The 26,851-nt window shown below is 39.9% G+C and overlaps 3 protein-coding genes and 1 non-coding gene across 5 annotated transcripts; 2 read left to right on the forward strand and 2 right to left on the reverse strand.

Annotated features, from left to right (window-relative positions):
• The first annotated feature begins 699 nt into the window (after positions 1-699).
• Positions 700-4,205, forward strand: pnmt (phenylethanolamine N-methyltransferase). Its single transcript, XM_026177698.1, has 4 exons — positions 700-754; positions 1,527-1,761; positions 2,324-2,534; positions 2,939-4,205. Exons 2-4 carry the CDS (start codon positions 1,587-1,589, stop codon positions 3,375-3,377), a joined length of 825 nt encoding a protein of 274 aa, XP_026033483.1. The 5' UTR covers positions 700-754; positions 1,527-1,586; the 3' UTR covers positions 3,378-4,205.
• Positions 4,206-6,840: 2,635 nt separating this feature from the next.
• LOC113028391 (protein phosphatase 1 regulatory subunit 1B-like) lies at positions 6,841-18,372 on the reverse strand. 2 transcript variants are annotated; one of them, XM_026178632.1, is made up of 6 exons: positions 18,289-18,372; positions 18,021-18,206; positions 11,312-11,395; positions 10,416-10,494; positions 8,175-8,294; positions 6,841-8,068 (listed from the first exon to the last, which is right to left on the reverse strand). In XM_026178632.1, the coding sequence occupies exons 2-6, from the start codon at positions 18,114-18,116 to the stop codon at positions 7,956-7,958; spliced, it is 492 nt and encodes a 163-aa protein (XP_026034417.1). In that variant the 5' UTR covers positions 18,117-18,206; positions 18,289-18,372; the 3' UTR covers positions 6,841-7,955. The 2 variants fall into 2 exon arrangements, with proteins under 2 accessions (XP_026034417.1, XP_026034416.1); XM_026178631.1 differs by having other exon boundaries at positions 10,416-10,491; positions 18,021-18,356.
• Positions 9,181-9,262, reverse strand: trnal-aag (transfer RNA leucine (anticodon AAG)). Its single transcript has one exon. It is a non-coding gene; the product is annotated as a tRNA-Leu (tRNA).
• A 4,255-nt stretch (positions 18,373-22,627) lies between the features above and the next one.
• LOC113028392 (neurogenic differentiation factor 2-like) lies at positions 22,628-26,537 on the forward strand. Its single transcript, XM_026178633.1, has 2 exons — positions 22,628-22,992; positions 25,147-26,537. Exon 2 carries the CDS (start codon positions 25,160-25,162, stop codon positions 26,231-26,233), a length of 1,074 nt encoding a protein of 357 aa, XP_026034418.1. The 5' UTR covers positions 22,628-22,992; positions 25,147-25,159; the 3' UTR covers positions 26,234-26,537.
• The last annotated feature ends 314 nt before the right edge of the window (positions 26,538-26,851 follow it).

Genomic DNA, 26,851 nt, shown 5'->3' on the forward strand with positions numbered 1-26,851 from the left:
GGTTCATTGAGAACATGGTTGTTGTTCAATAATAAAATTATTCCTCAAAAATACAACTTGCCTAATAATTCTGCACTCCCTGTACATATCCAGCAGGATTTTCTCTCCCATTGATATCTGTTTTCAGAGTATTTGTTTATTTTTTTAAGTAGTAGAAACTTAGTTACAGAATGTTTAATGTGCATTTTATATATTATTATGTCTGATAACTTTAGTGGAAACATATTTTTATATTTCCAGTCCCGGTGGTTTTTATATTGTTGTGGATTGTGTGTGATTTAGCAGCCCTGATGCATCTGATACCTTTGCATTGTTTTTTCTGGTTGGTACTGGAATTTCACCTGGATTTTATACATTGTGATTGTTGTTTGTCTTAAACAATGCTGATCACAGATAAACGTTGAATGCATCTGTCTTTGTCGTTTTCTTTTCAGACAGTATCAGTATTTTCTTTCTTTTCTCAGTCATAATTAACCATTTACATATTCTAATGAATTTAAATTTAAAGGATTAAATTGCAAAGTATTTATTAAATAAATCTTTCATTACACTGCTGATTAATACCCACAAACCTAATTAGCTTTATTAAAATGGGGCTCTTACATGTGTTAGACTCAACCTAACGATAATAGCAGAGCTTCACAACTATTTACATATTTTGAACTAATAACAATCCAAATTGTCTCAATGTGTGTTACAGTCTCCAGAGTGTGAAATGTCTGTGGACACTCAGGGGACAGAGGAATGCTTTGAGGTGAGCAAGAGAAAGATTTTCTGTTTGAGTGTATATATAAAAATATTTCAAGAGCATTGTAATTATATTTATATTATATATATATTATATTGTAATTATATTTTTTAAAGCTTTATTTTAAAAACCGTAAGATTGTTTGTCTTGCTAAGATTGTTAGCAAGACAACAATCTTTGCATTCTCCTTTTTTTGTGAGTGTCAGTGAAAGACTTTACAAGTTTCAAACTTCTTTTTAAATCTTTGACTTCCTATGTGAGGCATACGTAAAGAGGCAGTCTTCCCCGCCTTTACTTTGCAACCACTTGATATTTCTTATCTCTGCAGCTCAGTACAAAAATCACAAAGCGAAATGGCCAACGAAGACAGAGACAAACTTGTTTGTCTTTGAGACAGACCTGTTTGTATTTTCGAAAGGGGTTGCCTAAGAACAAACCTGCTCAGTGCCATTTAACTCCAAAAGGCCCTTTGGAATGATTGTGTAGATATGAGAGGCTTTTGAAAGGTGGGTGAAGGAGCTAAAAGCCATATGAGGAGTCCATTATTGGGTCTAGTGTTGGAGGAAGCCCCCTGATCTGATGGTATCAGTGCCTTAGGGCAGGGAAAGTGAACAGAACAAATGCTATCAGGCAGCATCGACTAAAAAAAGAGGATCTCTATCTCTGTCCATGAAACTCAGAGTAGCCCAAAGCAAAAGCACACGCATAATACCACAGATACACCCACACAGAGACACACAGACACAAGTATATAATTCAGCTCAAGGGGTCTCAGCAGCTTACCTGAAGACTGACCAGCCAAAACAGACGTGCAAGGTATCGCAGCAGAGAAAGCAGGATGATGGAAGAAAAAGGAAGAGAGAATGGAGTGGCAGCCATGAAAGCCTGCTACCGGAGATTTGATCCTGCTGCGTATCTACAGTACAACTACACTCCACCACGGGCTGACTTCACAAGAAAAGACAGTATTGTGCCGTGGAAACTGGCATGCCTGCACAGAGCTTTTACTGAAGGTAAGGAGGTTCTGGCGTATTTTGTTTCTGAAATGCAATAAAAATTTGCTTCATCACTCATTTGCTTCTTCATCTCCCCATTTTTCCTTCTCCTAAGATAAGATAAGATAACTCTTTATTGTCATTGCACAGTCATACATAGTACAGTAGTACAATGAAATTGGAAAACTGTCCTACGTCGGCACTACATATAACACAACACGACACGATATGACAGATCACAACGCAACAAACAACACAACACAGTATATTAAGAAGAATAAGTGTATGTGTATTGCACACTGTTATTATTGCACATTAATCCTAGTTTGTAGCAGAAAACAAATAGAGCCTTGGGTGGGTCCAAGCACTGCTGAAGAGCTTGTCCCTAATAAAAATAATAATTTTTAAAAAGGCAACTAAACCTCTTTTTCTTTTCCTATAAGGTTACTTAATGAATGATCACTTTTATTTTACTGAGTGATTCAGTGTCAGGATCTTTACATCTAATATGATAATGTTTTAACCAAGAAAACTTTCCTTCATGATCTCACTTTGCTCTTTTTTTCTCCCCTCTTCCCAGGTGATATGAGTGGTGAGCTCCTCGTGGACATAGGTTCAGGTCCCACCTTGTACCAGGTGATGAGTGGCTGTGAGGTTTTTAGTAAAGTGCTCCTGACAGACTTCCTGGAGGTGAACCGGCAGGAGCTGAGGCGCTGGCTGCAGGATGAGGGACAATGCAGTCTTGACTGGACACCATACCTACAGCACGTCTGCAAACTGGAGGGACGACGGTATGGAAAAGATCACTTTGAACTATAGCTAAAGACTTGGTACAGCTTAAAATGATGGTTACTAAGATTCAGTGAACGTTAGATACCTGGTATTTTGTATGGCTAACCAAAGACAGAGAGAAAGAAAAACAAGATCACATATTTTCCTCTTTCTTGTTGATTTTCTTGAAGCAACACTCTTTTCTTGCACAGTCCTCAGAATGAAGTTGCCTTCTGTGTCATAACAATTTATTTTGGGTTCTATCATGGAGCGTTCTTCTTAATAATAAGACAAGAAAAAAGTGTCTAAGTTAGAATAAAATACTTGCCAGTTTAATGATAATGATAAAAAATCATGCACTGATTAGAATATGGTGCCAGTCTGAAAGAGCTGTTTTATACAGTTTGATGATTCACTCAAACAGGCCCTCAGCGTGGACTGAGAAAGCTGCAAAGTTACGTCAGGTCGTCGCGGACATCCTCCCCATTGACGTGCACTGCTCTCAGCCCCTGGCTCCTGACGCCCTTCCTTTGGCAGGGGCCGACTGTCTGGTGTCCTGCTTCTGCCTGGAGAGTGTCAGCCCTGACCTCGCTGCCTTCACCAGGGCCCTTGGCCACATCGGGAAGCTCCTGCGCCCTGGTGGTCACCTCATGCTCATCGGAGCCCTCGGGGAGAGTTATTATTTTGCGGGGCCTGGGGTGAGGATCCCAGTGGTCCCGCTGAATGAGGCCCAGGTCTGTACTAGTTTGAAGGAGAGTGGATACACTCTGATCCGACTGGAGGTTTACACACTGACTCAGGATATGAGGGTGGGGGTTGATGATGTGACTGGAGTGTTTTTTGTAAAGGCAAAGAAGGATTAACAAGGGAGAAAGTAAACAAGTGAGAGAAAAGCAAAGAAGGCAGATAAAAAAAATCTCAAAGAAGAAATTAAATAAGTCACTATTCAGACGGAAATAATATAGATTAAGCCTGGGTAAATGTTTAGCAGTTATTTAGACAGTGGATTGCTGATAATGCTGAGAATAAAATGCACACATATTTCTGTTTTGAGTTAGAGCCTGTGCTTTAGTCATTTTAAGGTATTCCAGTTTCCACACGAATGGCATGTTTCACTTTATTCCACCACATTTTGTCGCATTTTCATCATGTTACTCTGGACCTCCGTCTGTCTTTCTAAGAGGGAAAGTAAATGAGAGACTATTTTGCTGCAGAAACACTTATTGGTTTAGTAAAGGCAGCCACCTCCTGCAGTTTCTACAGCATCAAGAATGTAAACATTAGTCCTACAGTAGGCATATCACATAAAATCCCCACAGGAATTACCCAGCCGTATGTAAACAGCATGTGCTTATCTTCGTTCAGCTGCTAATTATTCAAAAGGTTGAGATGATTTTTGATTGTATGAATAAAAATGCAATGCTTATTTATTTTTCTTGGTACTATGTGCTATTTTAGGGAATCATTTTATATTGCCATCTAGAAACGTCTTTGTGTAATTAGAAGGATTGAACACAAGGTGTCGCTACTTGATCATCTTGAGTTGCTCCTCAAATCTCATCACAGGCCTTAACACATCTCTTTAGTAAAGAGATATCATTGTTGTTGTTATTATTATTATTATTATTATTATTATTATTATTGCTGCAAAACGGTTACTAATTGTACTCTAAATTAATTACAATGTGTAAAGACACTATTAATAGCTTATTTTGTGTTCCCCTAACATTAAAAAAAGCTTAACAAAACTAACTTGTTGCCTTGGGTAATACGTATTACACTCACATGTTCATTTTGCCTTGAGAACTGTTTTAATTTGTCATAGTAAAGATTCAACAGGATGCTGGAAACATTCTTCAGAGATGTGCACAGGACCTAACACAGAACTCTGGGCCCTATACACCACATTTAATAATAATCTAGGATATGCACAGTTTGACAGTTTGAAATCTCCATCTTCAACCCTTGTTTCTCAGCAAATTCTGTTGTTTGCGTCACACTGTCACTATCAGCAACAAAATAAGTGTCCAAACTTATTTGTGTTTATGAAACACTAAATTAGAGGTACCTTAGTTGAGAGCAACTAATAATAGTAATTAATTTTATGAAAATACACTTAAAAGTCAAAATAATCTGGGCCCCGGCCTTAAGTTTGATACCCTTGTTTTAAATGTTATCACAACACAAATGTTAGTGATGCCATATACATGTAGTAGCAGTAACATTTATAATCCAGAAATTCAATTTGCCCCTTTGGGCAGCTTTCAGATAAACAGAACCACAACAATAAAGATGTCACAGTTACAAACATCACAGATATTAACAAGATGGGCCTGAAACATCACCCAGAATCAAAGCACAGCTATGTGCAAATGACACTCTCGACGTTACACCTGGATTTATTCAACAATTACACTGCAAAGCATAAAAAACTTCTGGCACAAGAAGTTTGCAGAGGTGGAACCCCATACATTTGTCCTGATGGTAGGAAGTTATACTCACTATAAAAAAGGTGCGTCACTGAGGATGTCTCTCCACTTTTATACCTCTTAGGACTATAGAGTGAAAAATGCTAGACAATAAAGCAGAAATTAGAATTACTCTCCACCACTGAATAATAAAGACAAACCAGAATGTGTTAAAAGTCAAAAGCATATAAATCAAAAAGGGACAAATATGCACATTTTGGTACATTTATCCACTTTTGAAATATTATGCAGGGATCTGCTGCGCTGTAATGCTGCCCCATGGTTTTTAATTAGAACTATTTGAAGTTTAATAAATGATACCGTGGCGATTAGAAGATATAACTGACTACCTACAACCTTTTCTTTTCTTTTCATTCATAAGAAGTGTCATTTTAGTATTTTAAAATGCTGTTTTATCAGCATGAAACGCGGTGGCTTCCTTAAAATAACTCACAGTTAAGAACTGGCGGTCCAACATACAGTAAAGCGTAGTGCTAAGCTTTTGGTTGAGACTGCACTCGATATAGATGAGAACACAAGCTCCCACTGCTTCACTTTTTGGCTGTTCCTGGAATTAAGGACCTTGAGTTTCCTGGAGTTAAGTTGTTTTTAACAACTGCTAATAGCCAAACCATTCTTAACCCATTAGTTATGGTCTGGTCACATCTGTTTTGAAAGAGCTGGCTTCCTTCAGCTTGTTTGTAAGTGATGAACGTTTGAGGAATCAAAGTTCATTCACCCAACTAATTTATTCAGGCAATTTAATTGTAGCACATATTTATTAGGGGCAAAAAATTGCAAGAAAAAGCTTTTCATTCTGGGTTTACACGCTCTCTTCTACTACTGGGGCTCTATGTAGTCGGTACCACTTTTCCTCCCACATCTGGTGACTGTCGAGATTATTTTAGTACAGGAAACTCATTGTCATGCCAACAAACCAGGCTTGGAATATTTGAGCTTTGTGACATGACACGTTATCCTACTGAAAGGAGCCAGATGATGGGTACACTGTGGGTACACAGAAAAGGATGGATATAGTCAAAAACATTATTGAGGCTCTGGCTTTAAACAAGGATTCATTGATACTAAAGTGGCCTGAAGTGTGGCAAGAAATATTACCCATACTATTACACCACCACACCAGCCTGAACCATCAACAGATTGGATACAGGCTTGTTTACACTAGATTCTGAAAAATCAGTACTCATCAGATCAGACAGCATTTTTCCATGGTGAGCAAATTTTTGCCTCAGTTTCTTGTTCTTAGCCGACAGTAACAGCACAGGTGTGGTCTTCTGCTGCTGTAAACCATCTGATTCAAATTTTAACCTGTTGTGCACTCAGTGATGTTCTTCTGTAAACTTTGTTTGACAACAACAAGGCATTTTCACCCAGAGCTGCAGGTCAGTGAATATTTTCTCTCTTTCAGACCATGACTGTATCCTCTTGAGATGGTTGCATGGGACAGTTCCAGTAGATCAGCAGTTTATGAAATATCCAGATTCACTTATAGTCAACCATCTTTCCTCCTCATTCTGATGCTCAGTTTGAACTTCAGCAGGTCTTCGCGATTATGTCTACATGCCTAAATGTATTTAGTTACTGCATTGTGATTGGCTAGTCAGATATTTGCATTAATAAGCAGTTGAGCAGGTGAACGCAATAAACTGGCAGGTGAGTGTGCACTGATAAAGAACACAAATACTCTTGGTTAAATCCCACAAACATAAAAAAAAAGTTTGAGCTTAAGCTACATATGGCCTAAATATGGTGACATGGTTTGGTTTGAATAAAAATCAAATGAAATATGTCTTTCAAGGAAAAGAAGCATTAGGCATACAAATACACAAACACCAACAGCCTCATAAATGATTTATTATCAACCGGCACGAAACAGTGTTTATGTACAGGGTCATGAATGAACCTTCATATGTGATGTTTCTGAAAATCAGGTAGATTTTATTTCACTATCAAGCTAACATGTGTGGCATCCCAAACATATCATGTCCGCTAATCTCCATGTTACAAAAAAACAAAAAACCCCAGTTTAAAATATCTAGCCTGAAACAGTTTGCTGCATTATCGTGATTAGTTGGATTAATCTGTTAGGATATAATCTGGTCTACTGTGACTGCGCTGAATTCGTCTGTAATCCTCCGTCTTTTGATTTCTTGACCTTGCAGACAAATGTCTGAAAGACTGAGGAAAGCAAACTTCAGAGATGGACATAACTCTGAAAGCAGTGTCACAGTTTCTGAGCTAAATTCCAGTTGAAACTGGCTATGGTCATCGCACTGCAGTCTGTTACTGTCTGCACTGATACTACGTACAAAATATAATCTTGTGCATTTGTACAACACACACATTAGCTGCAGATGTATCTTCATTACCCACTGTGACATTTGGCATTTGATTTTTTTATGTACTTCTTTTGCTTCTAATCGGACGTGAACTGTAAATTTAGCACCCGTGTCACTTCAGCTCATGCCCCTTTTACATGATGTCAACAAAGCCTATTTAAATTCTAATTCTTCAAACTCAGATGTCTCACAGTATTCCCAGACCTTCAAAGTGAATAAAACAAAACAAAAACAAAACACCTTTTTGAACTAATGAATGCTTTGTGAAAATACGAGAGTTCTTAGCTATTCTTATATTTCTTGTGCAGCGTCCTTGGCTGATTGGAATTTAGCCCTTGTTTCTTTGGCTGACGGCGACACAGTTTCCTTCACAAGTCTCCAGCTAAAGATTTCCTCTGTCAGCTCAATGATATTCTGACCTTCATCATATAATCTCTGTTGTGTTTCTCTTTTTTCTCCACATTCCTCTTTTACACTGTATGTTTCCACAAACCCACAGACCCAATTAATACACACTCATACACATATCCATACACGCATATGTACGGCACACACATGTGCTATGCATATTGATTCATCATAAAACTGTCTCGATCAGGGCTCTCTTCATTTGTCATTCTGCATTTCCTTCCTCTCTTTCTTTGGCATCCTCTTTGTCTTTGTTGCGATGACCTTCTGTCAGACTGTCCAGGAGACCACGCTGATCCCTCTGTGCCTTGCTTTCTTCTTTTAGATCCAACATGAAAAGAAATTTCCAAAGTGTAAATGTCCATACTTGGTATAGTTGCCAGCAAAAATCCAAAAATGGGAAAGCCTATCCTAGCTTACCCACCTGAGGCTTTCTGCTGCCTTTCCTCATCATGTTGCTCCTCTTCTTCCCCTGAAGAGGACTCTGTGTCTACAGACTTCATGTCAAGTGAGGACAAATGGGCCTGTGCCATCTTCTGGACAGCTGAAAATACAAATCAGTTATGATGAATGAAGTTACACTGCAAACATTTTACTAACAAAAATACCAAATTTTCCAATCATCTGTCCATTGTCCTCTAGAGGACAAAGAATAGGTTGATAAAAGAGATTATTGTGTTTGGATTTGTATATCTAGAGTTGTAATGTTACACATCAACTGTGTGCAATGCGTGTGAAATCTAACACTTGCTCTTTACTAATTTTGGCTTTGATTGATTGACTTAACAAATGATATCCCCTTTGCTCTATTACCGCTATAACAGGATCCTTTGGTTATTTTGGTATGAAACTGGGTGAACAGAACCAGCCATGTGGACCTCATTTAGTTGAGCAGGGTGTGTGTTGTAATTCTACTAAGGGGAAGAGGCTGGGTTTTTGGTATTCCAGTGGTATATAGGGAGTCACAGAGTCATTTTGATGACTACCACTGTTTAGTTAATATTTCTGGATGAACTTCCAAAACTAAATCATCTATCAGTTGCCCTAACCTCCCATCTACAATAAGACCTGTACCATGTTTATATGAAATACCCTCTCTGATTTTTATTGGGTTAGTTGATGAGGAAGAAGATCTGATGATGTTTTGTCTCCAGATGCAGATTCAGACTTTGAAGATCCATTATCCAGTAGTTCATTTGTCCTCCAGTTATTCACTAAGCCAGAGTTTAATGACTTAGTAAGAGATTCGGATATGCCAAAGGACGCACTTGAGTTTTTTGTGTCTATGCTTTTTCTTTTAATAAGAATCATGAAAAGGATCCTAATCGATTCTTTGAAATGTTCTTTAGATAGAAATAGAATAGCCCTTTATTGCAAATGTATGAGAAAATAGAATAGCCCTTGTATGAGAAATTCTGGAAAATGTGCATTGGCAGCAGTGGGATTCGAACCCACGCCCCCGAAGAGACTGGAGCCTTAATCCAGCGCCTTAGACCGCTCGGCCACACTACCATTGCTGGCTGACCACTGGGTGCAATGTTTTATAAGTACAATGCAGATGAGTGGAGGTTATTCATTGACAGCTCGAAACAGGACCTATAATGTGTCCTAGTGCACATTATAGGACACATTAGCCAAATGGCTATTATGTCTTGTTAAAAGAAACATATGAAAATTTGCAAAATGTTTTGGAGAAGCAGAGATACAATTAGCACAAATGGACCAAATGTGAAAAAAGGTGACAAAAAAGATTTATTATTTAAACTCAGCATCACTGAATTAGGTCATTTCAACTATTTTCTGCAAAGGTCAGAATTGTTTTTAATTTTTTTTATACGGGTTAGTATAATCATTTTGGAGTTAGGTTTCTAATCGCCTGTCTGGTCATTTATCTAATGATCAATATCCACAGGAAAGGACTATGTCATCTGCATATAGAGACAACAAGTTAATGCCAAGGTGAAGATAAATAATGTTCTATGAAGCAATGAGAATATAACAAACTCATGAAGCTTTTGAGCTATTCAAATAAAGTAAAAATCAATCTTAAAATTTTGTTACATTTTTTTAATGTGGATTTTCAATTTTAAAATATACATGCATGTCTTATGAAAGGAAAAATTTTTTTGTTATATAAAATTATAAATGCAAACATCACTCAAATAAAACGAGCAAAACCCAGTTAATATTATGAGTGGCAACTGTCATGTCTGCAGGTGCCAAAGCCACAATTTGCACAAAAAAGAAGACGCATAAAAACGTCTGTTGTATAGATATTTATAACAACAGAGTTGGTTTTTTTGTGTGTATTTAAGTCTGTGTGACTCTGGTTGCATCTGATAGTGTGTGTGCATGTGCCAGCGAGTGGGTGAGACCGTGTTACAGCTGTGCAGCCATTCTATAATCCAGGATGATCCAGAACAGACTCACAGCTGCCACTGCTCCTAATCTTACATGACACACGCATGCACACACACACACTCTCATTGTGGTTGTGGAAATGTGCGTAGTCCAGACAGATAGAGACCACATGGTGGTTGCCACAGCAGAATTAGGTCTCCCAAATTCTTTCATTTGGTGTCATTTGTTATATAAACAAGAAAAACCAGTGTGTGGGTACAAGGGAAAAACACACACAAAATGATTCGAGTCAGGGTTCATTTACCTTTAAGAGATGGCGGCTGGTAGGTTGACATGTGAACCAGTTTGGCTTTCAAAGCTCCATTTTCCCCAAGAACCCACTGCTGAAATAAAAAATGCAAACCAGGGTTTACAGCTAAAAGTGTACGCAACACTTTTTTGTCTTATTGTTGCCTCAAACAAATGATACAATATAAGAAATCTAATAATCGCTCCTTTCCAGTTGCAAGGATTAGAGCAGAAAGGCAGTAATGCACAATGTGCAGGTTTGTCAGCAAAAGTCAATGAAAAGATAAAACAAAACGTAAAAGCACTTTCATACTTGTAACAGGTAATTATGGAGTAAAGCATAAATAAAAATGCCATCACTTATTCACATATTTGTTCCGTTATTAAGTGAAGATGCAGAATTAGTTGTCACTGTAATGTACATAATGTAAATAATCGAATTTGACATTTCCTATGAAAGCTTTTCTGCAGCTGTTTTAGAAACAGCTTGAAAATGTAGAAGCTGGTTTCAAAACAGAAAAAAAAAATTTCATCATCAATAAGTCAAAATTTCAAGTTATTATTTCAATTTAATAACTTGGAAATTAAAGTTATTTTTTTAGTCTCTACTTCTTTTCTCAGACGTTTGAGTTGGGAAGAGAAATGTTTGAGATACCTATCTGGAAATTTTGACATAATAACCTGAAACTTTGACTTAAATAGCAAAATGTGGGCTTAATGATAACAAAAAAAAACTAAAGAGACATTCACAATGCACATAGAAAGTCGAAACACCACATTTCCAATTATTTCAGAGGCCATGATTGCATTGTACTGTGGTCTTTTGGAACTTATGACTACTGTATCGTTGAAATTTGATTCAAACCTTTTACTGCTGGATCTTTAACTTGTATAATTCACATGCATATCTACCTGATGTGGGCTGCTGTCTTCTTCTGGTGATGGTGGGTCCGTCAATCTGAACAGCGTGGCAGGTGTCGGCCTCCGACGACGAATCTGCAGAAGAGAGAGATACAAGAGGTTTTTTTCTTTAGGGCTTCACTGCTTCAATAATCAGCATTCATTTATTCTAAACTGTGGTTTATGGCATGTATGCAGAGGACTTGTTCTTTGAAAGTTAGATGCATTAAAAAAATAAATGCATATCATTATGCAACAACATTCAAGAGACTGTCCAGCTTGTTTGTGAATGAGGATTACGTTTTATGATAGAAGGCAGAAGGATTATTTAAATTATAAATAAATCTAAATAAGGATTATTTAAATTTATTTCCTTTTCTGCTACAAGTTCCTATCGCTTGGATGAAATCACAGTTCTTTTGTAACATGTTTACAGTATGTCTCCATCATACAAAGCAGCTGGTACTTCTTCATCTCCTTGTCTTATATGTGTGAAGCAGGGAGAGTCAAAGTAACCACAAAACACACAAAACATTAAATATACACCCAACTGCCAAATTGTTAGGCACACCTGTTCAACTGCTAGTTAATGCAAATATTTAATCAGCCAATCACATGACAGTGCATTTATGCATAAAAACATACGTAAATAAAGTTCAAGCCTTTCTTTACATTTCTTGAAGAAAGATGATTTAAGTAACTAGAGTTAAGTTTAACTAGAGTTTACAGAGACTATGAAAAGAAAATATGCCTTGTTAATGTCAGAGGTCAGAGTGGAATAGTCAGACTGCTTTGAGCTGAAAGGAATGCAGCAGTAACTCAAATGAAAACTTGCTACAACCAAGGCAGCATTGAAGAGCAGAAGAAGAACATGTTGAACCTTGAAGCAGATTGGCTGCAGCAGCAGACCACACCAGGTGCCACTCCTGTCAGCTAAGAGCAGGAAACTGAGGCTACAGTTTGCACAGGCTCAACAAAATTGGACAACAGGAGTTTGGAAAAATGTAGCCTGATCTGGTCAGCCTTAATTTTAGCAGCAGCAACATTTTTTCTTTTCTAAGTTTACCTTTTTGTGTTTGAGTCCTGCATTTGGGCCCACTTCCTACCTGCCACAGCAGTCATGACACTGCTGGAGTGTAATGGTGTGGGAATATTTTCTTGGCGCACTTTGGGCACCTTAGTACCAACTGAGTATTGTTCAAACGCCACCGCCTCTGTGTTGTTGCTGAGTGTGTCTGTCCCTTTATGACCACATGTATTTTCCAGCACCTTGTAGGGTCTATTCAATGAAAAATGAAGGCATTTCTGAAGGTATAAGAGGGCCCAACTCAGTACTAGCAAGTGTCCGATGAGTGTTTATCTACAGCATATCCCGACCTGTCACATTCCTCTGATAGTTGGGCATTACAAAACTAAGCCTGTCAGTAATATGACTTGTAAATGAACTCTCTAACTTTTAATTTGGTTCAAAAAGATGCAATTTGAGGCCACGGGGCAAAATTTTGCTGTATTCGTCACCTCCTGTGACACGTGAATACATTGTATTAGTAATGCTCTTGTATTCTTGGACCTTCAGTTTATATTTTACTTTCCCATAACATTTCAAAGTGAAATAATGTACTTTTTCATGCACTATTTCTGGATAGTTTTCAGATTAAGATTTTAAAGCAGAGTTGTTAAGGTCATTTCCAGGTTTCAAAGTTCCAAAAGCAAAATACATAACACCTGGGTAAATAAATTACTGATTGAAAATACCATATTTACAAATCTGCTCCACACTAAATAAAGTAGGCACAATTAAGAATTTATTTTATAGAAACAGCAAAAATCCAATAATATAACACTGTTAGGATCCTTATTGTGTCATTTCATAGATTTTTTACTTGTAATTAGATTGATTACATTTTCTCACCATTATTTTTATAACTTGTTATTTATGGAAAACACACACTATACTCATCGCCGGCTCTATTTTGTGATGTGTGATGGTGATAACATTGTTATGAGATACAAGTGGCTGCCAAGCCAATCACAGCGAAGAGTGTAGGCATTGAAATGTGTGGGCAGCTTTCACTCTGGAGTAACTCTCACAGCTTCTGCTTCCCTTTGTGCACTGCATTCATCCATATTCATGAGTCACACACTAGAATTAAATATGCAGCCCCTTTTTTTGGGGGGGGCATCCTATTAGAGGTTAAAGATGTGTTAACATGAAAATATGAGTGTGGCAATCCAATAAACACACAAAACATGTGCACACAGCACTCAGGAGGGGAAAAAAGGCATGTGGGGCCAAAGGACCAAACCACATTTGGAGCACCTGTCTGAGAGCCTCTTCAGACATAGTGGCCTATGTTTTGTTAACACTGTAGTCGGAAGGTCAAGCACCTGCAGGGAACATATTTTATTTTCATCAGATCCTTGTTGTGCATGTCTGAAATTCCTGTAAATACCACTGATTGCTCAGTGTGGCTGCAGTGGACGTTTGATTTCACTGGAAACAAATTAATGTTTCATAGTTCCTCCTCACATGCTGGGCTTATTGTCTTTGTTATTTTAGAATAATAAATCATTTTAACATTGTATTTTATAATATGGACCTTATTATTTAGGTGATATTCTATTCTTCAGGTTTTTAAAAACTGTATTACCCAAAGCGTTTTTTGAAAATGCATTTTATTGGTCCAATAATGTCTTAAACCAGTGAGGTCCAAGTTATCATGTTATCATTGATGATAAGAAGTAACCTTAACCCTAAAAAATGCAAAGTTTGTTTTTGACATCAGCTGTTGGTTTTATGATATTTATCTTTTATCCCCTGATTGCTTTTTGAGACTTCTGAGGCGACTTTTCAGGGGACAAAGTCCCTCTGACATGTTCTGATAGCATAGGGTTAAGGCTGAGGATTAGGATACTGATAGAGGGACAATAAAGATAGCAACACACAAAACTGAGTGAGGGGTCTGACAAAAATTTGGAAAACAAAAAGCAGAAGGAGAGTTCTTTAAAGAAGTTTGGGCTATTGTTTAAAACATAACAGAAACCTCTCTAAATGAATTATGTCTAACATTTCCTTTTAATAGCTAACTCTTTACTCTGTACTTATCAATATCCAGAAAAGGTCAACTTATTGATCATATTTTTCAATCCACTTAGAAATGTAATGTGTTTTAAATGTTACTGGAACTCGTTGATCGATGCTTTGAGGTTATAAGAAGCCTTTTTCTGTTGCCGCTACCATCAAAACACAGACACGTCTAGAAAGGCAAATTTAAGCAGCAGCATGGGTTCTAAGTTTAGTGGTCATGTAGTAAATCATTAATCCCACACCCCATTTTTTTTGTAGGTCAGATGACCTTTAGTTGCATAACATTCAACTCCAATGCGTCATACTGGATGTTTAAATGAACAATGACAACACTGAGTGGGGGGTAGTGACCTAAAAAGCCTTTTACGCAAAAATAACTTCTGTGCTTAATGATTAAATGCATGCACTAAAAGTATAAAACTGTGTACACAAAACACTTTTCAGGGAATAATCCTTTGCAGAACTTGATTTGACCACAACACGACTCATGACTTCGGACTTTTGACCTGGTTTTTTTTGTGTAGCGTTGGCCTGGATAGTGGAGAACAGGAGCTGAACCCACACAAATTAAAGAAAACACAATTAATGCACTTGAAAATAGAAACTTCCCATTGGAAGACTGGAACTGTCTTGTTTATTTTATTCTCCTGCTACCACCTCCCTTTGTCAGCTACAGTCACTTCATCTAGGTCTGAAGATTTACCAATATTAAGACCAATATTAAGCCATCAGCCCACTCTGTAAATAGCATTAATGATTAACAGGGGTGCGTATGCTGGGTTTGTAAGAACAAGACCCTATTAGACTTTAGAGCTTTTTATTTGTGCTCTTGGCAGGAGCTGCCCTCGCCCTTGATTCATTCCTCAGTCATCCACAGCTAATCTCTTTCTTTTTAATCAGTCATCTCCTTGGCTGATGATTTTCCTCCTTTTGCGTGTCTTGTTCGGCTTCTGTCAGCTATCTTTGTCTCTTTTCTTCTGCCGTTTTTCCCTTTCCAGCTCAATGTGTTCCGTTTATTCCTGCCTTTATTTTGATTTATTCTAGATGTTTCAGTCGCTATCGACGGGCGGCATTTCTCAAGGACCACAAAAGGACAAGAAACTCTTGATGAGACCTCACAAGACAGTAAGAGAAGGTGGCTAAAACCTCAGTAAACCAAAATCTCAAGGACAGAAAAGAAAAAATACACTTCAGCACTGCTCCTGCAGCTCTCCACTTGTTTTTTGAAACAAATTCCACCACTGGACGGAAACAGAAGTATTACAAGACAGATCCTATTAACTAGTCATGCTGTTGCACTCACACATGCATACAGTAGAGGCTCAAGACTGTTTGGTGGCAGCTCATCTACTTGTCATAGTAGAAAGATTTAGGTAAGCAAGCTGATATTGTCCATAACATGAATTAGCATGTTGTGTGAGCTCTGATGTGCTCTGTTGGCACACTGGAAGAGCTGTTAATGATGCCAAAATATCATGTGACTTTGTGCATGTGTAGCTCAGGTGTAACTTATAATCAAAACGCTTTTAAAATCAAAGTAAGCACAATTTATTTTTAAGTATTAAAAAAATCAGCTCTGACTGCCTATTATGCTCTTGCAATTTTGGATTTAAAGTTATTACTCTCTCCTCTTTCACTCATGGGACCTTAAAAAAAACTGTCAAAATAACTGCCTGAGTCATTACTAGGATCGCTGCCAGGGTACAAGACTTCCTTACAGAGGAAATTTGCTGAATATAAGTCATTGCTGAGGTCTGGCCTCACAGGATTTGAATCTCCTCTTTTTCTACTTGTTGTTGTGTCACTTTTACTGTATGTATGAATTTGAAATCACTTCCTTTTATGTGTGTGTACACTGATGCCGAAGACGGTCATTTCTAGTTTAGCTTTTTAAAAAGTGATCAAGAAATTCAGCCGATGAGGTGCTATCAAGGTCTTTCGAGCTAGGAACCCATTCCCAGAAGGACTTGCTACATGTTGGGTTAAGTTATCGATGAGAGTTGTGGTTTTAAGCATTCCTACAAGTCTCATTCCACATGATATGACCACAGGGCATTTTTGGTCAGTTAGAAAGAAGAAATTCGAAGATTATGATACAGTTTTCCAAAACTATAGATCACAAAGCTCTTTTTGCAGGTGAATATTTATCTCCTCAGACTGTTTCCTTGTATCTCTGTGTGTGCAGGACTTCCTTAGTTTGATCCCGTCCCTCTTATTTTCATCAACAGATGCCTGAGGATTATTATTTTGTGCACACTGTTCCAGCAGACTTATGGTCACTTTGGTGACGTGATGGCTTCAGAAACACAGAAAATGAAGCCCTGTAACCTTACTCCTACTTTGAAGGAAATGTGCTTCTTCAGGGTCCTCCTGATATATAATGTCTCTGGCTTCTTGCAGTCTTATTTAATCAGTGGAGGAAGATTGCCATAATCTTACTAAGATCTGAGCTGATAAAACTGCCAGAGCATCTTATAGACAAAACGAGTGAAGAAGTGAACAAGTCTATCAGGTAGAGTATAGCAACTGATTAGCATCAGACTGTATTTAAATTAAAATATCACTCAGAATTGTGCCATCATTGTGCATGGGCTTGCTTAGAAAAGCAAATAAATGATCCCTTCTGTACTGGACAGGGTATGAATCAAACAAACAGAAAACCCAGAGACCAAGAGTGGGCTGTAAACAGCAGATGCAGCAGAAAATATCTGCCCAGAAGTTATTGATTTATTAGGCTGAAACAAGCTTTCCAAACAGATGCCATTTGAAATTTTCCAAATCTCCTACTTGGAAAAAAAAAGAACATTTCTTACTCTGCACCTGGTCTCCAGTGAAACTTCCCTTAAGGGAGCGACTGAAGAAATGAACATCTCCTGCACAAGGAATGGATAAGCCTGTCATTTGCTGCTTTTTGTGTCCAAATATTACCTCATTGGCAACTTTGTGACCTTTATGGGCTCTTGTCTTTAACACCACCAATAACATATGCACATCTCTGCTCATACTGTACAGCATAATACCTTCCCTCTTCACCCTGCCCTGCACTGTTTGCATTGACCAGCGCTCGCTTTGGGATGATTCAGCATAAGCAACAGATAACGGATCTGACTTTACATAATATGCTCACCACCTCCACGAGCGTATGAGTAATACCTTCTACATTTTGCTTCTTGTGTGTGGTAAAGGATTTATTACTCAGGCGCAACTAATTTTTAATGCCACAAATAGTCCTTTATCCCTCACCTCCTCCTCCTCCTCTTCCTCCTCCATTCGGATGGAAGGGCAAAGAAATCTCATCAACTTTAAGGACTCCAAAAAAAATCTGTAGCTGCAGAGCTCTGCTTAATTCCAGCACTGCCCATACCCTGCTGCCCACAGAGTAACATACAAACATCAAAACACAGTTTTGCAAAGTCTTGCTAGAGCAGTCTGTCAGCCTCCGTGTTAAGCACTGATGCCCCTGAAGAAGCATTAATGATGGAACTGCAGGCGAGCACGTTTTAGATATTTACTTTTAAAATGTACAGATGCAGTTACCCAGCCTGAGCTTAACAATCCTTCCACACACACACTCATCTCCACAACCACTGTCATCATCCGTGTAGGCTACAGCCACACTCCCTCAGATCTCACCATCTCCACCTGTCGCGGGTCCAGCTGGGTGGGCACGGAGGAAGGCACGGAAAATTGGATCTTCCTCCTCGCATCCGCGTCTGCCTCTCGGTCCATCACCTCCGTCTCTGCGGGGAACAGCACCAGCAGCAGCAGCAGCAGCAGCAACGAGTCCCGCCTGTCACCTCCGCAGCCGAGCGCACAAACCTAGAGTCCAGAGGAGGTCAGCTTCAGTGGAACCGCCTGTGGAAAAACTGCAGTAAAGTGCTTATACTTGACAAAAACTCGCCGTCAGTGAGTAAACAGCAGCATCTCTCTCTGTCCCGGCGATCCTCTGGTCTCTGGAGTTCCGTTTAACAGCAGCGATCAGCTCCTCTTCCCCGCCTCCCCGCCAGTCTCCCCTCCCCTTCCTCTCACACTTTGTCCGCTGACCTTAATGCGTGAGGAGGAAAGAAGAGCAGTGAAGGTTTTGTTGCCTTTACTGGAGCCGCAAACTTTGCGCATTTGCATTTTAAAGTTGTCCGATAAAGAATGAAGGGGAAATTGAAGAAAAAAAGCGAGGAAGTTACACAACTTCAAAGAATTTCACAAACTGATAAACAACTAAAGTCAGCATCGAGTCATAGTGAACTAAAAGAAACGAATTTTAAGATATTACGAAGATGCCACTCACTGCTATCTTAGCAAAAATGTGCCGAATCCTGGTTGGGAAGAAATACCGTAAATGTCGGGCTATAAGCCGCTACTTTTTGCACAAGCTTTGAACCCTGCGGCTTTTAGTCAGGTGCGGCTTTTCTATGGATTTTCCATGATTTTTGTCATATCGTAAGACGATTTGTTTTGTGTGTTCCGCTGTTGTACGGCACTACGTTGCCTGGCGGAAGGATCGGGGTTCAAGAGTGGTATGTTAGTCACATGTCCGTCCGCCAGGCAACGTAGTGCCGTACGAAGTAGCGCGAAAAACAAACTTCAAAGTAGCGCTACGCGTTCAGCGGGAGTCGTGGATGATGAGCGGCGATAAACTTGCAAGTTATGCCCAAAAAGCAAGTTATGCCCAACTCCACCGGTGGATTCTGACAGCGTGGAAAAGTGTGAAAACATCCACGATCACCAACGGATTTTGAAGGGCTGGACTGCTGCATGATGGAGAGGAGGACACCGCCACGGCCCTTCTGAGGGTGTTCGACTCTGACACTGACAATGAGGATTTCTTTGGTTTTGAAAGTGACAACGAAGGAGAGAAGAAGAGTGGATGACGAAGCCATCCTGAGCCTGTTTGTATCCGACACTGGAGAAGAGGACTTTGGTGGTTTTAGTGCGTAGGAAGAAGAGAAAGATGGTGAATGACTGACTTTTCTTCTTGTTAAAGCTGTGTCACTGCACCTGAGCCTAAAAGGTAGGCCGAATCTATTGTTCTGGTGTGCTGTAGGTTATTGTTATGTACTACATGTGCAAATATGTACCCATAACTTGTTTTTCAAAATATTAATAAAAGTGATGTCTCCAAACAGCCATCTCTTTCCTGACAATTCCCTTTGTGCATATTCTCTTACATATGATAAGTCAACATTGAAACACCTGCGGCTTTTGGTCAGGTGCGGCTAATGTATGTACAAAACAGGATTTTCCCCTGATTTTAGCTTGTGCGGCTAATATTTAGGTGCGCTTTGTAGTCCGGGAAATACGGTAGATTTTTTAATTTTAATTAATTAACGAAGTAATTAATTTTAGGTAGGCACTTAAGGTCGTATTTTATTGCACTGACGTTGAGTGCAAATTTGCGTGCTCACTTTGAGGACGATCAACAAACTGGAAATATAAATAAATAAAGATCTAATCGCTCCCCCCCCTTCCAGAGGCAAAAGTATTAACCTCTGCTTTCGCCGGTGCCCACCTTGGCTTTACCATATGCACAGCGAATATCTGCGAGGCACTCAGTTGCCATGACAACAGCTTTTCTTCTTAGAGAGCTGGCAGTGCAGGAAGTGTGTTGGAGTGTGTGCTTCGGCATAAGTTCGAGGAGAGGCAGGGCAAGAGAGGACAAATGCATTTGTCAGCGCGCAACACAATCAGCGGCCAAGCTGTCACGAACTGTCATTTATTTGTACGTGGGATCCCCCCGAGCATGTAGGCTGTTTCAGGCGGAAGTGTCCTATTTTTCATGTGTCATGCAATTCGTAAAGAAGTGGAAAAAGGTAAACTTTCACCCAAATCATTATGTTTTCCTAAAAGTCAAACAACAGGATACATTTGGTGACTAAATATAACCAAAAGGAGATTGAAAAACAAACTTTTCTAAAGGCTTTCTCCTTGTGGTGTATATTGTGTGTATATTGGAAAACGAACCAGATGCCCCTGTAAGCAGAGGGCCCCATGGTTGATCCCACTTGCCACAAGCCCAAGGGTTCACCCTCTACTGAAGTACTGGACTTGAGAAAAGCTCTGGACATCTGCCAGCTTCAAGAAGAGTTGCTAATGACAGCAAACTCAGGCCTGCTGGGCGAGGTCTGCAGATAAAAGAGCTCGCCACCTTGGACATTTTAAAAGAGCCCATCTGTGGCTCAGCTCCGTTTCAGTTCGTCTGTCGTCCTTGAAAACATAATGTATGTTTGCGAGCACTTTCAACAACACGTGACACCAAGCAACACTGGGATGACAAGTCAGCACCATCTTATGGCCAAAAGTAAAGAAATCACTTCACTGAGGGGAGGTTTGAATGCAAGTAAATATATGATAGTCCAAACTCACGACACAGCACAAAAATGAGCAGAGCTGAAGGTGAAATATTTATAAGATTATTGTGTTATTATAAATGTAATGTAGAATCCACAACAGATCATATATGTGAGCGTTCCTGTGTGGCACTGTGTAGTTACTGAAACCACCAGAAGGTGGCGACAACTGCTAAGAAAAAGCAGCCATTTCTAATTTCTTATGACTGACGTTTGCACAGAGCGATATTTAAATTTTTACATTTATAGTTCAAAGTATTGAAATAACAAGAATATTTATTTGCAATATTTAAAAATATGAATATTTCAATATATTTCACAAAACCTCAAAGCAATAAAACATGATGCAAATATCCACAGATTTACTTCTGCTGAAGAAGGTAAATATTTGGCTGTGTTTATTTACAACACACTCTAAATTAAAAACGTCGTTCCATCCTCTTTTGGAAAAGCTGAAAATGCGTAATTTTATTATATTTTACCGAGGACGTCGTGTATTTGCTTTCTATTTCCAGCAGGTGTCACCCACACATAACTGTGGAAAGAGTAGTCACTGAGAATTTCAGTGATATGTGAACCGAGCCGTAAAATATAGATGTTTATAAGATTGATAGAACCAAAGGCTTGGCAGTTCAGGACATATGAGGCCAAATTAACTTTAAAGCTTCTCCTAATCTCTTCATTTTCCTCTTTAAATATAATAACTCAAGGCAGATATAGAATAAACAATACTATACAATACTCTTCTCCAGGTTTTAAACCTTTTCAATCACAGCGGAGGGGAAAATGCATTTATTTGTTCATTTAGTTCTTACTTTTAATCTGAGCTGTGACATGACGCCTTTGGTGACTCCTAAAACCGAGAATCTCGAACTCTCCTTTTGCCTGTAGGATAATGTAATGATATGATGATATGCATGACGTGTCTTCATTATTTAAATGTCCATTTGATGTAAGTGTATGTTTGGCATTTAATAGTGAAAGAAAAATAGCATGAAATTCTTCTTATTGGGTTTGAGCTTTTGTTATTAACCCAAAGGACTCCTGAAAATGGCACATAATATCTCTCATTAACCTCCATTCACATTTGTGCCCGTGTATGACTTTTATCAGAGATTTAAATGTGTGAAACAATAAAAAATAAAAATACTTGTCTGTCAGGCACTTTGGTTTTTCCACTGAGAATGCACAAATTACACAGCGGTCAGTCGAGTGAGGCTCAATAGCATGATGATGATGATGATGCTGATAAGCCTCCCCACCACCCACCCCGCCTTTCGTTCTTGCTTCTCTCTACCTCTTGCCTTGCCCCATCTTCTGGCCCCTCTCTGCAATCTGTGCCTTCGCCACCTTTGGCGTCAGTCCGGCCGCTGGCACCTGTGCCAGTCCTGGCAACCCAAACCAAGACGCCTTGCTAAGCTCAGTTCAACTGATTCGTTTAGGCAATTGCACTCTGACTCTGATCTGTATGAACGGCAACTTACTCATCCCAGACCTTTGTGTGGGGTGTGGGCACGCTGGTTTGCTCAAGTTTCTGTTGATGGAATCGGGGATGAGTTCAGTTGCTGTTTGTTTTTTTGGGCCAATATACTGTTTCACTGAAATACTTCCAAAATGTTCCCATATGTGGATGATTTCCATCATCATGATTTTCTTATCCTACACAGCTCATTTTAGATCTCCTCGCTGGGGATATTTGTTGTGGCGTAGCCAACTATATGAATGCTATTACATGTATATTACAATTAATGCTATAAGGGGATTTTCCTACATCTTCTATACGAGATTAACCCAATTTTCCCCAAAGATGGAGGTTAAGAGAAGCAGCCTGAATCCTACGTTTCTTTTTTTTGTGCCATCCTCTCCTTATTCCATTTTCTCTTTCAGCTCAGTGACAGATGGCGAGTCCCTCTCCCCCAGGGGAAGCCAGTCTCTGTGAATGCGGCCGCATGTCAATCACCGGCTCTCATGTGATGGCTCTTGCCAATGACGTGCCAGCCATATGGGCCTGGCATCAGAGCTGGTATGTAACCCACCCAGTCCTGCCTCTGAGGTGCCACACGGCTCCCTCCTCGCGTTTGGGCTGAGGATAGCAGCAGCAGACAGAGCAGGGTGGCAGGAGAGGAGAGAGAGGTGTGAGAGCAGAACGCAGCGCCTCGCTCGCACAAGCATCCGTGCAGGGCGTGTGGATGTGATGCCCACCCGGAGAGAGATGGTGTAAACAAACCCGCTTTGCCCCGTCACTGAGCTCCACCACGGAGGTAGGTTGCACAATTCTAGTCAGTAGACTATCAGATAATGATCCAGATTTGTTTTTGTCTTTGTGCTGATGTCTCTTACAGCCACGGTTAGGGGAGGGTAATTTGGGTTTCGATGCCAGATTGAGATAATGTAATGCTTTAAACCTGTTTTGGAAGAAGGGTGCAGTTTTCCTGGCTCTTTTTGATCATTGTATCGCAAGCGATATGATCAGATTGGGCTTGTAATCTTTTTTTTAAGGCTTTTTCATTTTTGTTATATATATATATATTAATGTTTTTATTATCGGAGGACATCGATCATGCTGTGTTTCATAGATTTCGTTTAAATAAATCCACACTGACCCTCAAGAGATAGGTTCTACTTGTCACTTTTGGCATTCATAATTTGCATTTTATTGTCTTAGAAAATGAGCAGCATGTGTGTGTGTGTGTGTGTGTGTGTGTGTGTGTGTGTGTGTGTGTGTGTGTGTGTGTGTGTGTGTGTGTGTGTGTGTGTGTGTGTGTGTGTGTGTGTTTGTGTGTGCTCTTGCATGATTCACGTCAGAGCACTGTGGGGGTAGTATTCTCCACAGAGATACATAGGCTAATTGACAAGGTATTGGTAGGCATTAATTACATTGTGCTTACAAGATTAGATAAAAAATACGCCCTTGGACACCAAACGCACAGCTGAGCTCAGGGTAGTGAGAACCTGAGGAGATCTGTGGATGTGGCAGCTTTTATAATATCTTTACATTTAATTTTAGCACAGAACTTGTCTATTTAACCCGTGTCGTCGGTGAATGTGGTGACATGAATTCGGAGAGGATTTACATTTTGACTAAGTTGGTTTCAGAAAAAATAAATAAATAAATTATGAGGAGAAATTTAATTAAAAGCTAGATTTGTGTAACTTAAAAAGAGCTTTGATCGGGCTGGAATCTCTGACGGAAAAGAAAGGTATTGATAGAATTATTTAAAAAAACAAACAGTCAAGGTCAGTATGAAAACATACTCTAATTTTCGCTCACAAATCTATGATTTATTTATTTATTAAGTCCAGACAAACTAAAGTCCTCAGATGAGGATTTATCTGTAGCCTGCGTGATCTGCGAAGGTGTGCCAAACAGGGTTCATGAACCCGCAGAGAGTTTACTGAGGTTCTGGTGCATTTCATTTTTACACTATCTGGATGTTATAAGTTAAACGCATATATCTAATTTTTTTTCACGATTAAGATTAAAAAAATAGAAAAAGGTGTATTTTAAAAATGTAATTTTTAACAAAAATCTGTTTGCTCCCTTGGTCCTGTGTGCGGCCTGTGTGTAATGGAATTCCTCCAAGTTGGTAATTTATTGGACAGAGGAGGGACCCGCACCCCAGTGAGCCCCTTGGGGATTCAGCAGAAGCAGGCCAGTCTGCGCCGTGCTGCTGGAGGGAACAGATCGAAGCACATGCTGAGGCTGAACAGTGGCCTACACGGTTACTTGCCTGAAGAATAAACCAAATGCATCTGATTTTCTTAAAAAAAAGATAGTACTAAATTATAAAGTTTTTATTAAGAGAATCTCCCATAAATATGTTTTTGCTATAATTTTTTTTAAAAGGTGGAAACATTAAGTTTTCGTGACGAGCAATTTTATACGGCCAATTTGGTTAAGCACAATGTGAAACTAAATTGATTCAAATTGAAATAAATATTAAATGTATGCATTTATTTTTTTACACAAAAGATGACAGTTTTTTTTTTGTTTAGCAATTGAACAATATTTCATGGCATATAGATAACCTGTCTTGTAGAATTTTGAACCCTAGGTGATGGGATAATTTTACAAACTGTCATAGCTCTATAGCTCTAGGTTGTCTCTTTTTCAAACAAAGATGTAACCCACTGTGGAACAGCTGGGATACCCTGCTTGGTGGATTTCAGTCTGAAGAAGCCTTGACGTTCAACGCAAAACTCGGTGATATAAGCCACAGGGCACTCTCACTGCTTATAAAATAATTAGCGAATAATAACTGTTTTTTTTTTGTTTCTTTCTTAAGATTAGGGACGTCTAGAAGCTACGACCCTATGAGGGCTCACCGGAGATTTTTTTGCAATGCGTGCTTGTTGGTGCGTAAAAAGCAGGGCGCCCAACAGCCAGGCTGAAGCGCTGTTTGTCTGTCTTGCAGGTTGCATGCCACAATGTTGAGCCGTCTGTTCAGCGAGGTGCTGCCAGACGTCCAGAGGCTCGCAGCCGACTGGGTGGAGGACAATGAGGTCGAGGACTCCAAAGCCAAGGAAGATGACCACGAGCCCTGCCACCTCGAGGAGGACGAGCTGGACGAGCCACTGGAAGGCAGCAGTCGAGCTGAGTCTGAGATGGCCGGCGACGATGATGAGGACGAGGAGGCCGAGGAAGAGGAGTGTGGGGATGAGAACAGCGGGGACAAACCCAAGAAGCGTGGCCCAAAGAAACGTAAGATGACGGCGGCTCGCGTGGAGCGCTCCAAGATGCGTCGGGTAAAGGCAAACGCTCGGGAGCGCATGCGCATGCACGACTTGAATTCCGCGCTGGACAACCTGCGCAAGGTGGTGCCCTGCTATTCAAAAACCCAAAAACTCTCCAAGATCGAGACTCTGAGGCTGGCCAAGAATTACATATTAGCCCTCGGGGAGATTTTACGCAACGGAAAGCGTCCAGATGTGGTGACCTACGTGCAGATGTTGTGCAAAGGCCTGTCCCAGCCCACCACCAATCTGGTGGCAGGCTGCCTGCAGCTCAACACCAGGAACTTCCTAACTGAACAGTGTTCAGACGGAGCCCGATTCCACATGCCGAGTTCTCCTTTCTCGGTCCATCCCTACTCGTACCGGTGTTCGCGCCTCTCCAGCCCTCATTACCAGCCCGGAACCGGTGCTCTCAACTTGCGAAGCCACTCCTACGGCTCTGGATACGAGGCCGTGTACCCGCCTGGAGGCACGTCCCCTGACTACAGCAGCCCGGACTACGAAGGCCAGCACAGCCCTCCCGTGTGCCTGAACGGCGGACTCTCCGGGAGGCAGCAGGAGTCCTCTGAGACTGACAGGAACTATCATTACTCTGTGCACTACTCTGGACTGACCACTTCTCGACCCAGCCACAGCATACCCTTTGGGCCTTCGGGTACGCGCAGTGGTGGTGCGCACTCAGAAAACATTCCACCATTCCACGACGTACACTTGCACCACGACAGGGCGCCCCCATACGAGGATCTCAATGCCTTTTTCCACAATTGATTCCATACTACGGTCCAATCAGGCTTATTGACATTCTAATGACAATCCTATAATGTTTAATATTGTTTGGGAAACAAGAAGAGTCTCTAAAGGGAGGTGATGGAGGTGGCAGAAAGAGTCTTTTGATTATCTTCTGTATTCTACTGATGTCATCCCTATACTGTTGTACATCATATCAAAGTGTGTCCAGTATTATCCTGTATGCAGAATGAGTGCAACTGACATAAACAATGTATAGGCCAACATGAAACATGTTATGACTCAAACGACTTAAAATAAAAAAGTGTTTTCTAATCGTCTGAAATGAGCGAACAAATCTTCTTTCTTTACTAGGGGAGCTTTCATTCAGTTACTGCAATATATCATGAAAATAATTCATAAAAAAGGTTCCTTGAAAATAAAAAAAAATAAAAAAAATAGCACTTAACGGTTGTAACCCAGTAATATTTTTTAATATAACTAGGTGCAAATTTTCCCTGTGGTCAGCCAACCCTGTAAACAACACATTAAAGTCGCTTTTCGCAGAATACACAGGTCCTACAGCTCACTCGCTCTCAGGGCAGTGAAAGATTTACAGTAGACAGATTAGAGCAGCAGGCTAAAAGCCTTTTATCTCAG

The sequence above is a fragment of the Astatotilapia calliptera genome, chromosome 8 (assembly GCF_900246225.1).
Source record: "Astatotilapia calliptera chromosome 8, fAstCal1.2, whole genome shotgun sequence".
Lineage (NCBI taxonomy): Eukaryota > Metazoa > Chordata > Actinopteri > Cichliformes > Cichlidae > Astatotilapia > Astatotilapia calliptera.

Coding starts and splice junctions, on each gene's coding strand:
- pnmt (XM_026177698.1), top strand. CDS start 1,587: ATGATGGAAGAAAAAGGAAGAGAGAATGGAGTGGCAGCCATGAAAGCC. Junction 1,762..2,323: donor GCACAGAGCTTTTACTGAAG/GTAAGGAGGTTC, acceptor CCCTCTTCCCAG/GTGATATGAGTGGTGAGCTC. Junction 2,535..2,938: donor TGCAAACTGGAGGGACGACG/GTATGGAAAAGA, acceptor TCACTCAAACAG/GCCCTCAGCGTGGACTGAGA.
- LOC113028392 (XM_026178633.1), top strand. CDS start 25,160: ATGTTGAGCCGTCTGTTCAGCGAGGTGCTGCCAGACGTCCAGAGGCTC.
- LOC113028391 (XM_026178632.1), bottom strand. CDS start 18,116: ATGGACCGAGAGGCAGACGCGGATGCGAGGAGGAAGATCCAATTTTCC. Junction 11,396..18,020: donor ACCCGCGACAGGTGGAGATG/GTGAGATCTGAG, acceptor TCTCTTCTGCAG/ATTCGTCGTCGGAGGCCGAC. Junction 8,069..8,174: donor AAGGCAGCAGAAAGCCTCAG/GTGGGTAAGCTA, acceptor TGGATCTAAAAG/AAGAAAGCAAGGCACAGAGG.